General features: G+C 40.5%; 1 protein-coding gene across 6 annotated transcripts in view; it reads left to right on the top strand.

Moving 5' to 3' along the window:
- Positions 1–1,359: 1,359 nt before the first annotated feature.
- TTC17 (tetratricopeptide repeat domain 17) overlaps positions 1,360–13,929 on the top strand; it is a 94,452-nt gene continuing 81,882 nt past the window's right edge. For all 6 annotated transcript variants that reach the window (XM_090262488.1, XM_090262471.1, XM_090262476.1 and 3 more), the window contains exon 1: positions 1,360–1,536. In XM_090262488.1, coding sequence (XP_090118614.1) covers positions 1,378–1,536 — 159 coding nt within the window. In that variant the 5' untranslated portion in view covers positions 1,360–1,377. The remainder of the gene's footprint in view (positions 1,537–13,929) is intronic.

Raw genomic sequence — 13,929 nt, 5'->3', positions numbered from 1 at the left:
CTGAATCAGCGCCTTTCCAACAAGCCTTTCACCTGGTTGGTTGCTCTCTCTTCTACACGTGCTGTTACCCTGTATTTTAACTGTTAATCTACCAATATCCCACTAGATTGCAGACTGCTCAGTGGTCGTATTTCCATATCCAGCATCTAGCAGAGTACTAGACAAAAGCAGGTAAACCATACATTTTTAATAAAATGAATGTTCATTACTTGTGTTCTCAAGAAAAGCTGCTCTCGGAAAGAATGAAAAAACCAATGCTAATGCTGTGCATTGCTTCCGTAGCATGAAGTGGTGTTTAAACACTAAGCAATTTTTTTCCCCCGCAATACATCAGTGCAGGAAGTGGTCAGGCAAAATTCTCCTCCTTTTCTTAAAGAGAAAACCAAAAGCATAATGAACCTAAATACAAAGTGACACACCAAGTTAGCCCTGAAATACCTAAACCGACATATCTAAGTAGAATCCAGAGGCCAGGCTAGTTGCTTGGACTGCCTGCTGATTGGATTCACTAGACGGAAGAGCTTCTCAAACTTGAATGTACATACCAGACACCTGGGACTGTAGTGAAAAGGCAGAATCTGACGGGGGGGTTGGAGAAGAGCCATGAAACTGCTCTTCTAATAAGCTCGCATGGGATGCCAATACTGCAGGTCTCCAGACCAAGACCTCCAGCCTACACGCTTGCAGCCCAATAACATAGCCAGTAGCCACAGGTGGCTATTAAGTCCCTGAAATCCGGATAGTTCTAATTTAGCTGAGCTGTAAACGTAAAATACATACCAATTTCGAAGACTTGGTACAAAAACAAAAAACAAAACTTGTCTGAATTTCATATTGAACTTACACTATTTTGTACATAATGAGTTAAATAAAATGCGGGCTTTTGAATTACATGTGTGGATCATAGTTCACATTGTATCTCTATAAGACAACGCTGCCGTCGACCGACAACCGTCCGGATTCTGAGGCTTAGGTGCTTCGAAACTTACCTTTTACTTCTCAACTATTTTACACAACCAGAAATAAGATTAAAAACCAAGGTTTTATTTTTAAAATATGTGTGCGTGTATCCACACACTCTTGAGGCGCTCTCATTTTGGCGTAGGCTCCACGGAAAACACCACTTTTATCTCCCTTTGTTTCCCACGCTCCGAGATCGGATCGCACACAGGAAAATAACAAAATACGGTCTCCAGCATGAAACTAGGCCGGGCCAGCCGCCAGAGGCCGCCCTTTCCAGTCGCACAAGCCTAGGTTGACAACTGAGGTAGCGCCCCCTCAGCTCTTCTATACCAAAGCTGACCTCCCCAAGATGGCGGGCGACAGAGGCTCGCTTCCGCTTCCGGTGTGAGTGGCCGGCCCGGGGGCGGGGGCAAGATGGCGGCGGCAGTAGGGGTCCGCGGCCGGTTCGAGCTGCCGCCGTGCTCCGGCCCAGGCTGGCTCCTCAGCCTTTCTGCTTTGCTGAGTATGGCGGCTCGAGGGGCCCTCGCCACCACGCACTGGGTCGTCACGGAGGACGGGAAGATCCAACAGCAGGTACCGGCTAGGGCGCCCCTCTCCGCCCACGCCGGCCCTAGTCCTGGGGGTGATGCTCGGACCCCTGAGTGTTTGGCTCCATGCGGCCCCGCCCCCAAATTACCTTCCCAAAGTCCTCGCGCCCGGGCCCGGATGACCCCCGTGCCGCCCCTTCCCCACTCGTGCCCTGGCCCTCGCCTCGGTCGCCTATAAGTTCTCAAGCTTCCACTCCTGTGGCCGCGCGCAGCGTGGGGAGAGTCGTCCGGCTGCGGGGGTTCGGGCCCTGCGGACATGTTCTTGCGCTCGGACTTTAGAAACCACAGATTCTTTTGCTCTCCCTGTCTCTGGTTCCCCTCGGGCCCACGCGTCACGAGCGCTCCCCGGGGAAGGAGAAAGCAGGTGGTAGCGCCGGGTCCCAGGGTGGTGACAGCTTCGGCACCTATAGGCAGTGGGTTATTTATTGCTGCTTTCCCCGGTCTCCTCTCCCAGTTGCTGGCATTCGTATCTGGTTGTGGTGGTTTTAGCTTGTACAGTTGTCCGTTAGTGTCAATGCCGAAGGAATGCGTGAAAGATGCCTCTGGTGGCGTTGCCTGCATCTTTTCAGCTGGAACTGCCCTCGTTTCCCAGCGTACTTTGCATTGTTTCTTTACCGAGTTGCTGTGACCCTGCAAGAAGGATGTATGATTTCCTGGATTCTTGTGCCTGAGCTAATTCCTGCTTTTCTTACATAATTTTTTGATTGCCCGTGTTTTGTGGATGCTAATGGAATGGAGTACCTTTGTGTGTGTCTGCTACAGAAACTTGGTAAACTTAATGAATTTCAACATTTGAAAGCAATCCTGAAAAGTTCAGCAAGCGTTTAGAAAGTGAAGTGTGTACCCCATGCAGTTTAGCCCACTGATCTCAAAGGTATTCGTTGTGTGAAATTACTCGACCTTAGGACTTTTGTGGAAAGTGAGGCTCACATTTACGTTTGCCATGGAAGGCACATTTTATCTCAAGTATAATGAATGAGTTAAATAGTTAAAAGTCAGCTGTTGGTATTGATGAGCGGTTTTCAGCAATCTGAGAAAAGCCTGACTTCCTTTTGGGAGGTGTTTTCTCTGTACCTGACTTATTTTAGGAAAAAAAAATTCCTTTTCTTGGCCAGACCAGCTGAGATTTAATACATATATGTTTCAGAAACTCTAGAAAACTGCAAGTTCATCTCTTAAGGAAAGAGTGGAAATCTTATGTGACTCCTGGTTACTTCCACCCTTTTTTTGTTTCCTCAGGTTTCCCTGAGGCTCTCACGGAGAGACATGCAATTAATTCACTCTTGCTGCAATTTGGGGAGCCCTGCTCCTATTGGCTCTTCTGCAGTATTGTTTCTGGCCACAGCTATTTATACTCCACGACATTGATTTCTCCTTCCCATTTTGGTTCCTTCCACTCAGTTGAGAAAGTAGCCCATCTGAAGAGTAGAAAGTGATAGGAATGTATTACCTATATGCTGAACGTGGCAATGGGAAAGTCGGATCTGATTTGGTTTCTGTTTTTTTTAACGAATTCCTTCCTCTTGCTCATTGGATATATATGTTTTAGTGGGGAAAGGTATGGGTTGCCTCAGAAAGGAAGAAATTAAAGAATTTTCTGGATCTCTGCCAAGTCACCCCTGCAGTAAGTAGTTAGGTTTACAGTTTGGAAAGCAAGATTTCTTTCCTGCATGCCTTTCTAAATGCTCTTTTCAAGTGACTTTTCCAATATTTTGCTACCTAACATTTACATAAGTTCAGGCAACCATAAACATTTATACCAAAAGGAATAAAGTTGGTGACTGTATTGTAACAATAAAAGGCTAGGGAAGGAAAGTTTGATTTAATCAGGAAAATGCAGCATGTATAAACAGTTGGATACCATGGTCAGCTTCTGAGTTCCACTCTGAGAGCTCTGCATGCATTACCCATGCTGCCCTCCCAGCAATTATTTGAGTGCAGGCAAAATGCAAACCTCAATTACAATTATGGTGAGTTATCACATTTGGATATACTTACTAAAGAACTGCAAGATCCCTTTAGTATGTAGATTTGAATCTACTGCAGATCTATCCATGCATTCAGAAACATTAAAAGCTTAGTATATATATTATATCCTGTTGATATACCAAATGCCTTGTTACTTGTTTTTGGTTATATTATCTGAGTATGATTTCAGTTTTAGTTTCTTAATATCAAGGAAAAAGCTCAGGGCAAATTGAAATAGCAGCTCTTAGAAAACCAGAGTGACAAATATCTTTTGAAACTCTTCCCCTGATAGTTAAACCTGTTTAAATTAAATATAATAGGTCATTGTTTCTGTAGTGAATATGGAGAAGTACTTACAAATTAAACATCTGAATAGCCCCAAATACAGATTTAAATAGGGACATTTGCCATCATTATAGTTAAAGCTTAAAGTACAGTAAGGCGTCCTTCCCAGGAGAGGGAACACTTGTTTGGTTTTTCTATTTCTAGCCTTAGCAGATGATAAAGATAGGCACCCACAAGTTAGATACTGCAGACTTGTGAACATGCATATATGTATATTGGAAGCCCTAGATCTGTAGAGGGGTTGAAATGGGGATTCATTCGGAGCCAGGAAGCAGACGTTCCTCCAGGCAGCCTCCTCACAATCAAAGCTGGGGCTGCTTCTGGCAGTAGCAGGTGCCTACTACTTGGCATGGCAGCTCAGGAAATTGTTCCTTTCCACAGTCCCTGCTCCAGCTAGGAAGCATATCTTTATTGTTTTTAAGCTCCGAGTTTACTGAGCTGCCACTGAACTCCCAGGAGCATTGTCCAGGAAATCCTGGAGCTGGGATGTGAAGAGAATGCTCCTCCATTCACTAAGTTCATTTCCCACTGGGGCCAGGGGATATCTTTTAAAAAGGCCTCTCCTCTCCTTATTCTCTCCGATTCTGTGTTTTTCCCTAAGCTTTGAGCTTTGGAATACAGCAGTCCCTCTCTATATTGCGGTTCACTTATCGTGGCCTCACTGTATCGCAGGATTTTTTAAAATAATGTATTTAATTATTTATCACGGATTTTTCGCTATATCGCGGGATTTTGCGGTACTGTATACGTATGTTGTTAAAAGTTACGTAGGTTTAAGAGTGTAGAATATGTTTAGGAACATAACTGTTTGTAAAAGTGTGAAAAAGGTTAATAAGGGAGTAGGAAAGGTTAATAAGGGACTGGGGATGATTTATAAGTGTGTGGAAAAGGTTTATAAAGCCTTAAAATATATATAAATACTAAAATAAATGTAAGGTTCCTACTTCGCGGAGTTTCACCTGTCGCGGGGGTGGTGGTCTAGAACGTAATCCCCGCGGTAAGTGAGGGAACGCTGCACTTCTGAACCATTGGTGTCCCTGCACCTAAAAGTTAGACCCTCTAGTGTTATGTAATCAGGGGTCCGTCCTTAACTTAGAGTCCATGGACTTGAGGAGTGGGCTATTTTCTATTTTTATCAAAAGTGTCTAGCAATTCACTTGCACGGGAGGTTAAATAAACTTATGAATTAGCTTAAGAGCCTAGATACTATGTAGCACATCATTTCTGTGGAAGAAATTAATGTTCTCCGTTCTAAATTACCAGCTAACAGATGGACTCTTGAAATGTTACCAATTTGCTTATTGCAGACTTATTAAATCAAGAAGTTGTACTACTAGCACTGGATTCATTGCCTCTGGTTATTCTTTCTTCATAAGCCCTCTAAAACAAGGGTTCCCAACCCCAAGTCTGTGATGTGTCAGGAACTGGGCCATGAGCAGCTGGCCTGAGTCCCCCCCTCCCCGTGCATGGAAAAATTGTCTTCCACGAAACCAGTGTCTGTTGCCAAAAAGGTTGGTGACCACTGCTCTCAAACATTAGGTAAATAGAATATCATCTTCTCCAACTCTCTTAAAACATTAGAACATTTATTTTCTTGGCTACTGTTTTCCTCTCCTCCAATCTTAGAATGATAGAATTTTAGATTTGGAGAAATTCTTTAAGAATATACTGTACAGCCCTGGCTGGTGTGGCTAACTGGATTGAGTGCCAGCCTACGGACAGAAAGGTTGATGGTTGGATTCCCAGTCAGGGCACATGCCAGGTCCCCTGCGAGAGGCGACAGAGCCATGTCTCTCTCCCTCTCTTTCCCCCTTCTTTCCCCTCTCTAAAAATAAGTAAATAAAACATTTTTTTACTATATTGTATAAGTCATAGGCAAGAAAGTCACCCAAAGTCACACAACTAATGAATGGTAAAAATATTTATCTGCAGTCGCATACAAGTGAGCACTTTGTAATCAGTAAGTTTGAAATGTTACCCGCCCCTTCACACCTACAAATGAAGGAATTGAAGAAGTAAAAATGGAAATGATAAAGTAAATATCTTCTCTTGGACAGTTTGCTTTACCTCTGCATCGTGTTTTGTGGTGACTTCAGTTGGGGATGGATGGGCAGGGGAGTGTCCCAAACAGGTGTGAATTAATTTGGGAATTACTTAATCATTTTGCCTCCTATCAAGCAAATGTCTTAGTACAGATCCTCCTAACTGCTCAGAACAAATGAGGTTTCTGAAAAAACTGATACCCTGAAGCCTAGCAACATTGGCAAAGAAAAGTTCTTTGATAAACAGCTATTTCATTAGCTATGATCTAAAGCAGAGCTATCAGATTTAGTTGGACAAACAGGCTAAATCTTTACCTGTTGGTTTTTAATAACTTGTAACTGAAGGAGTGGCTTAATTTTGATCACATGTTAAGTAATTTGGTTAATCTGGGAGAGAGCATCCATATAGTACCGTGAGGCTGACAGTTTTATTTCAGAGCTTTTCAAAACTGAACTCATCTTGCTACCATGGAGTACTGTTTCCTTGTTCATGCACTTCAGGGATTAACTTGGACCTGAGAGGTCATAATGGTGATTCACTAACTTGCTAGGCACCTGCTAAACCCTTGTAGTTTGTCCTAGACTTTGGCAGCAAAGTGATTTTATGTAACCCATTATTTTTAGCTATTTCTACTATTATTTTTCTTATAAATTACCCAGGTATTAACTTTGTTTATACTGTAGTTAATAGAAACTTGGAAATATGCAGAGATAAATTATAACTTTAAATACTCTTCCCAATTATTTATTGAACAAGTATTAATTGACTGCTTACTTTATGCTAGTTTTTTTCCATTGGCTACTGTGACACAGAATTCTCATTTTTCTTTAGTGGTGAGCAAAGTACAGTTTCCTCTTAACTTTTTTTTTTTTTTTTTTTTGCCACAAGTCTTACTCCACTTATTTTCTAGCTCAGTGGTTCTCAAACTTTACACAAAAATAATCTGGGTTCTTGCCTAAAATGCATATTCCCAGGCCACATGGAGTTTCTAATTTAAGAAGTTGGTGATGGATCCAAGGATTTCACATTTTTATCAAGCTCCTCAGGAGATTATGATGCAGATGGGTCACAGATCATCCTGAGAAATTTTCAATATTGCTCTTCCTCCAGCTTATGTTCCAGCCTTCTCCTTGTACATACACCTAGGCAATCTCATCCTTTCTCAGGACTTAAGGTACTGTGTATATGCTGAGAATATCCATACTTATTTCAACAGCTAACTTTTTTTCCCAGAGTTATAATAGACTTAAGACCTCTGTAGTAACTTTTAATTCCATATGACTATTCTCTAGGTACATCAAGCTTCGTATAACCAGGTCACAACTCATTTTACTCCTACACCTGTGGCATGCTCTGTTTTCCCATATTTAGTGAAATACCACCACTCACCATCCACTCATCTGCCACATCGGAAATTTAGTTGTCTTCCTTAATTTCTCCCTCTCCCCTCTTACTTACCAACTCTTTCGATTTTGCTTTCTAATTATATCTCACTTCTTCCCATAGCCACAATCTTTACTGTAATTCAGTAATGAAAACTTGAATTATAAAAGTAAAGCATGACATTGTAAAAATAAATGTCTAACATTTTGGGAGTATTTATAGTAATAAAGTGGGAGTATTTATAGTAATAAAATGGAGTCCACCTGTACCTACTTTCACCCCCCAAGGAAAACCACCTTTAATAGTTCGGTACACTTCGCAGGATATGGTCCAAATCCTTTAACATGTCTTATGATCTGGCCTGTCCTTCTCTAGCTTTATCTCTGCTCACCTTGAGTGCCCTACCCTCACTCAAGAATATACACACATACACACTTAACCATACTTAACTTTTGTCAGTGTCCCCAAATGTGCTCTGTTCCTATTTGCTTCTGGGCCTTTGCACGTGTTCTTCCCCCAAGATGGTCCACCTTGGCTAACTTACACTCTTCACAGCTTAAACATCACTTTCTCAGGGAAGCTTCTATAATGCCCAGGTTTGAACAAGCTGTTCTTTCTCTGTGCTTTCAGAGCATCCTGTATTCCCTTATGAAAGCTTTTACCATACCATGTTGTGTCTGTTTACTTAATGTAAAAGCCCTACGAGACTGCTACCTGCTCCGTGAAGGGAATTTCTATATCTGGCTTCTTCGAATCTCTGTCACCTCTCACACTGCTTTATCACATAGGCTACAATAGTATCTGTTGAATGGATGATGTGAGGAAATGAGACAAGAGGTTCCGCCTTTTAGGAATTTACCATTGTCTGAAGGAAGCCTTACCGTGCTCAATAACGTGATAGTCATCTGGAGGCCAGCCTAAAAGGAGCCTCAGACTTCCAGGAATCAGCCGTAGGCCTTCAGAAAAGGTGCAGTACACAAGGTGAGAAGAGCCATAATTTCAGAGATTACTCTTGCCTCTCTGCTGTGATAAGGTGATGTGTGCAAGGGACGTCAACCATTTTGTTGCTGTTGTGTCCAAAAAGCACCTTTATTGCTCAGACATCAAAAAGTGTGGAGAGGCAACAAGAGACAAGAAAAGAGTGAAAAACAAGAAAAGCAGGAAAAAAGAATCAAAAGGGCCCTGGCCAGTATGGCTAGTTGGTTGGAGCATTGTCCTGTACACCAGAAGGTTGGGAGTTTGATTCCCAGGGCACATACCTAGGATGCAGGTTCAATCCCTGGTCATGGTGCATCTGGGAGGCAACTAGTTGATGTCTCTCTGTCTGTCTGTCTGTCTGTCTGTCTGTCTGTCTCTCCCCCACCCCACCCCTAAAGTCAATAAACATAAAAAAAGAAGGGAAAATGAGAAATGGCAGCTGCACTGTTGAGGGGGGTTAGGATCATCTCTGGGCTCAGCAGTTGTTCCAGTTTAGAAGCCCTGGTGGAAGAGAACAGAAGGCAATCTGACAGTGAGGAATAGGAGGGCTTGCCAGCCAGTCGGGTCAAAAATGAGAACAGCTTTGCACTCCAAAATCGTAGGGAGCGGGATGTGAACAGTAACTGCACCTCAGCTATACTCCATGATGAGTCCCTCTGTTGAGTGGCTCTTTTATAGGTAGAGACCTCAAAAGAGTCATGAGTGTGCACAGATTCTCGTCCCTGTCTTTGCATAGGTCTCTTAAACCCACTTCAGTCAGTTCTTTATCCCCACATTTCTTGTCAAGATACCCGGGCCTTTCATATTGCCAAATTCAGTGCTCAGTTCTGAGTCATCTTAACCTCTTAGCAAGCCAACATTTGTCCTCAGACCTTATTGAAATATTTTCTTACATGGCTTCCAGGACATACACTCCTGGCTTTCCTTCTGAATCCCTGGCCTTGACCAATGATTCTCTTCTGAATTCCTCTTTTCTTCGTGAGTCCTAAATGTTCAACTTTATCAAGAGTAGCAATTTCTAGCATGAAGAGCAAGTAATTTCTTAGCTGTTGAGTTTGCCATCACCTGAGTAATGATAAAGTTACTAAGATTCAATACCTGGCACTGATTTTAGTGTCCCTTTTCCAATATTTGATTAACAAATCTGCCTCATCTTGGGCTGTTGTAATAAAATACCATCAATTGGGTGGCTTAAGCAACAGAAGTTTATTTTCTGTTTTGAAGGCTGGAAGTCCAAGATCAGCAAGGTCAGATTCCCATGAGGCTCTTTTTCTGGTTTGCAGATAGCTGTATTCTTGCTGTCAGATGGCAAAGAGAGAGAGAAAGTAAGCTCTCTGGCACCTTCTTTTATAAGGGCACTAATCCCATCATGAGGGTCCCAACTTGGTGACCTCATCTAAACCGAATTACCTCCCAAAGGTCCATTCTCCAATTACCATCACGTTGGGGGTTAATGTTTCAACCTGTGTATGTTAGGAAGACAGTTCAGTCTACAGCACCCATCTAAATAAGAACTTTCAAGCTGTCACCTATTTTATTAATAACCATTATGTCCAGTGTTATTTCTGGTACCTAGTGGGTGTTTATATTAGTTTTCTAATGCTGCTGTTAAAAATCACTAATTAAATGGCTTAAGACAATACAAATTTATTACAGTTCAGTGTGTTAGAAGTCCAACTTGTACTTCACTGGGCTAAAATCAAGAGAACAGTATTATGTATCTTTCTGGAGGTTCTGAGGGAGAGCCCAATTCCTTGCCTTTTCTAGGTGCCCACCCACATTCCTTGCCTCTTGGCTCTTTCTGTTACATCTTCAAAGTCAGCAACACTGCATCTCTGACCATTTGCCCTTAATCACGTCTCTGTCTCTGACTTCTCTGTTCTACTTTTGTTGTTATTGAGCTGGCAGCTTTTTTGTTTTTCTTTCTTAATTTTGAAAATTTAAGTTGATGTGGCTATTTCACTTTTAAGGACCCTTATGATTACATTGGGTTCACCTGATAATCCAAGTTATATTCTCTGTTTTAACATAATCTGAATAGCAAACTTAACTCCCATCAGTTACCTGAATTCCCTCTTGCCACGTAACCTAACATATTCAGAGATTCTGGGGATTAGGACACGGACATATTTATTAGACCATTATTCTGTGTTTAATAAATATTTGCTGCTGGAATGAGAGTCACTTCTGAATTACATATAAAATAACTATAACCGTTCACCTACATTGTTTCTGTATATATTTACAAGAATATAACTATTCAAATGATAAATATCCATGGCTCTTGTGTCTTGATTCAGTATTTCATTCTTTTTCCTTGTAAAATTGTAAATTGTTTACTTTATTCATTATGTTTTTTGTATAGTTCTTGGTTACATAAATCAGATAATGCAGTCTAGTCCTGGTCAGTGTGGCTCAGTTGGTTGGAGCATTGTCCCATACACTGAAAGTTTGTGGGTTCGATTCCCTGTCAGGGTACATACCTAGGTTGCAGGTTCGATCCTGGTCAGGCCCCATACAGGAGGCCACCAGTCGATGTTCCTCCTTCCCTCCCTCACTCCTTTCCCTTTCCTCTCTTTCTAATAGCAATGAAAAAATGTCCTCAGGTGAGGGGAAAAAATGTAGTGTCTAACAGCACTTTTATTATAAGTTGTTAATGTTGAAAATAAAACAAACCTTAATTATTGGTTAGGAAAATGGTCGTTTGACATGAATATTCTCGCAAAATTGTCTGAAACACTACATATCCAAATCCATAGTATAGCTATAAAATATACTTCAAATACCTAGATTATTTTATATGACTTTAAGCACATACAAGTGTGTCTTCCAGGAACTATGAAGATAAAAAGGTAAAGTCTAATTGAGGGTAAGACTTTCAAAAATAGGGATATAAGGCCATAAAAATTAATGTGATGGTCAGGATTCAGTACTTTTATTTAAAGTTTATTTTTAGTTTCAATAACTCGGTATCCTATATAATTGAGACTTTTAATTTCTCATTAAAATACTGTGTAAGTACGCTAAGAGCAATAAAGTCATATTTAACAAAAATATTTTCAAATCCCCAAAGTTCATTATTAATAGTGTTTTATTGATCTTATATAATTAAATTCTAGTAAAAGATCTGTTTATATTAATATTAAAGTTGGGGTAGTTATAGGCAGGACCCTGTGCACTTCCCTCTCAAGAGCTGAGGCTGAACTGCTATTTTGTGAACTTGCACTTCTCCAGACCTGGAAAAAGGTCCAAGGCCTTGATGGCTAAGGCTGGAATTCTGAAGAGAGAGTTGCATGCAAAGTGGGAAACACACTCTTCTGCCTTTCTCATCCCATCCCTCTAAAACTCATCTTCCTGGCCACTGTGTTAGCCTAATGGGGGTTAGAAAGGTGAGGCTTCCTTGGACGATCATTTGAAAATGGCAGTGAACTAGATTTCAGATTAAGGTTAATATCTGAGGGGAGGGAGGTAAGGAACAAGAACGTACAGTAGGTGTTGCCTTTTTGAGGTGTTTTGCCTGTGGCCCCACATCTGTGAGAGAAACTTTTTCTTCATGAATATATAAGGAAAAGCTACAATATTATTCCTCAGACTTGAACTTACACTTGTCATTACAATTTTTTTTTTAATAAAAAAATACATGTTGCATAGTGCCCTAAGGATTCCTTTTAGCAACATGACCCCTAGAGAGAAAGTGAGAAAACTTTGCAAGAGAATAATTGTTACCCTCCGAAGTCCCTGTGCTCAGTGCTTCAAAAAGAAAATTCAAAACGTCAGAGTTTGGATGAAGGAAAGATTTACTGACTAAAGAAGACACTAACCAAGACAAAGGAAGTTCGGGGATTCAGGCTTCTTTTATGTCAAAGGAAAGGGAAATGGGAGGAGCTTTTTTGTGAAACTCAAGCTCCAGGCAGAATTTGTCTACTGTTTAGACTGTCTAAAGCCCGAGGGCTATCCGCCTGAAGGCCCTGGGAACCACACAGGCTTGTGCTAACTTCGTCAGAGAGACTGAACATCCTACTTTTCTTCATGATCACCCAGAATCCACCGCTAGAAACCACCATTTATGAAATGTGACGCATAAAATGTCAGATGTATTTAAAGAGAGGCAGTGAGAAAGCTTTTTTTATAGGTACACAGAAGAAGAAATACATATGGCCAACAAAAAGAGTAGAACTGTGTTTACCCTTACTCCTCTGTTCTGAAAGTGTGTAGAAACTCAATGACTGTTGTTAGGAATTTAAGCTGGCTTAACTATTCGAGAGAAAAGCTAACCAAAAATACAAATTTTAAAGTGCAGTATATTAACCTAGCAATTCTCTTTCTGGGAAGGAAATCATTGCACAGCTATCCAAAAATTCTAAGTGTAAGGGTATTGATCCCAATATTGTTAAAGAGAGAGAATAACTAAAAATCCAAATTTTCGATAAAGAAGGAATTTGGTAATAAATACAATATAATTTTAACCACTAAATATGATAAATTAGATCTACATTTATTGGGAAAGAAATCTGATAAAATTTAGAGAATAGTGAAGAAAGGAAGGATACAATATAGTATATATATTATGATTTCATTTTTGTAAAAATACTCATCTAGACAGCTAGCTATATGTGTATATTTGCAAAGAAGTTACTCAGACATTTTGTATATGTGTGTGTAGGCAGCAGATATTTCTGAAAGTGAAATTTCAAGTAATTTCAATTTCTTTATATTGTCTATAATGTGTTTGTTCTTTCAGTGAGCTATATTTAGCTTACAATCAGAAAAAAAAGTTTTTGTTTTTAAGTTAAACTTTGTTAGAATTAAGTGGCATAAAAACAGAGAGGGCTAACTTTGCTTAAAATACAATTAGCGACTTAACTGCTCAGAAATAAATAGCCACTAATTGGAGCCTTGATTTATAAGACAAATTGACAGTTTAAGAGTAGCTTTGGAAATTGGCTCTGCTCTGCGTAGAGCAAATACAAACTTACCTGGGCAAGTTGAAAGAATGATAATTTCATTCATTTGAATATCAGATTATTTCAGTGGTGCAGATTACACTGGCAAAAATGTAATGCTGTTATGATAGTTTATATCTCATATAGGTAGAATTTGAAAATTTTGAGGAACTTTAGAAATCAGTAGGTTGGGTCCCCTTGGTTTATAGTGGAGGAAATGCAAGCCCAGGAAGGGAAGGTGATTTGCTTAAGGTCACCTACAGCTAGTCATAGACCTGTCAAGGACTTCCTTTTTTTCCTTATTCCTGGTGGCTTAGTCACTTTACTTCCTTTCCAGATAATCATCAGTGAATGATAATAATGCCTTAGGAGATGGAGATAAGTATCTAGCAAATGTGACATCAGACATCTTCATCAAACAACAGTGTATTAACTGCCAAAGTACCTGAAAGCATATTAAGTACGGAGGGTTGAAAAAGAAATAAAAAACATATCTTTGGAGAGACAGACATAACAATAATTAAACAATATAATGCTGCTATAAAGTACTAAGGGAGCTCAAGAGAATAATGGCACCACAAAAGAAATGTTGTATGAGCCAAGTCATTTGGCCTTCCCCAAAAGCATAGGGATAGAGGTGAAAGCCAAGTAGAGGAATTAGCATGTGCAAAGTAGCTGAGGCTCTCAAATGAAGGACAGGGTAAGAAAATATGCCAGGC

This window comes from Furipterus horrens, unplaced genomic scaffold (genome assembly GCF_987537825.1).
Source record: "Furipterus horrens unplaced genomic scaffold, mFurHor1.1.pri manual_scaffold_2, whole genome shotgun sequence".
NCBI lineage: Eukaryota > Metazoa > Chordata > Mammalia > Chiroptera > Furipteridae > Furipterus > Furipterus horrens.
Note: the sequence above shows the minus strand (reverse complement) of the source record. Positions and strands in the feature narration are given on the sequence as shown.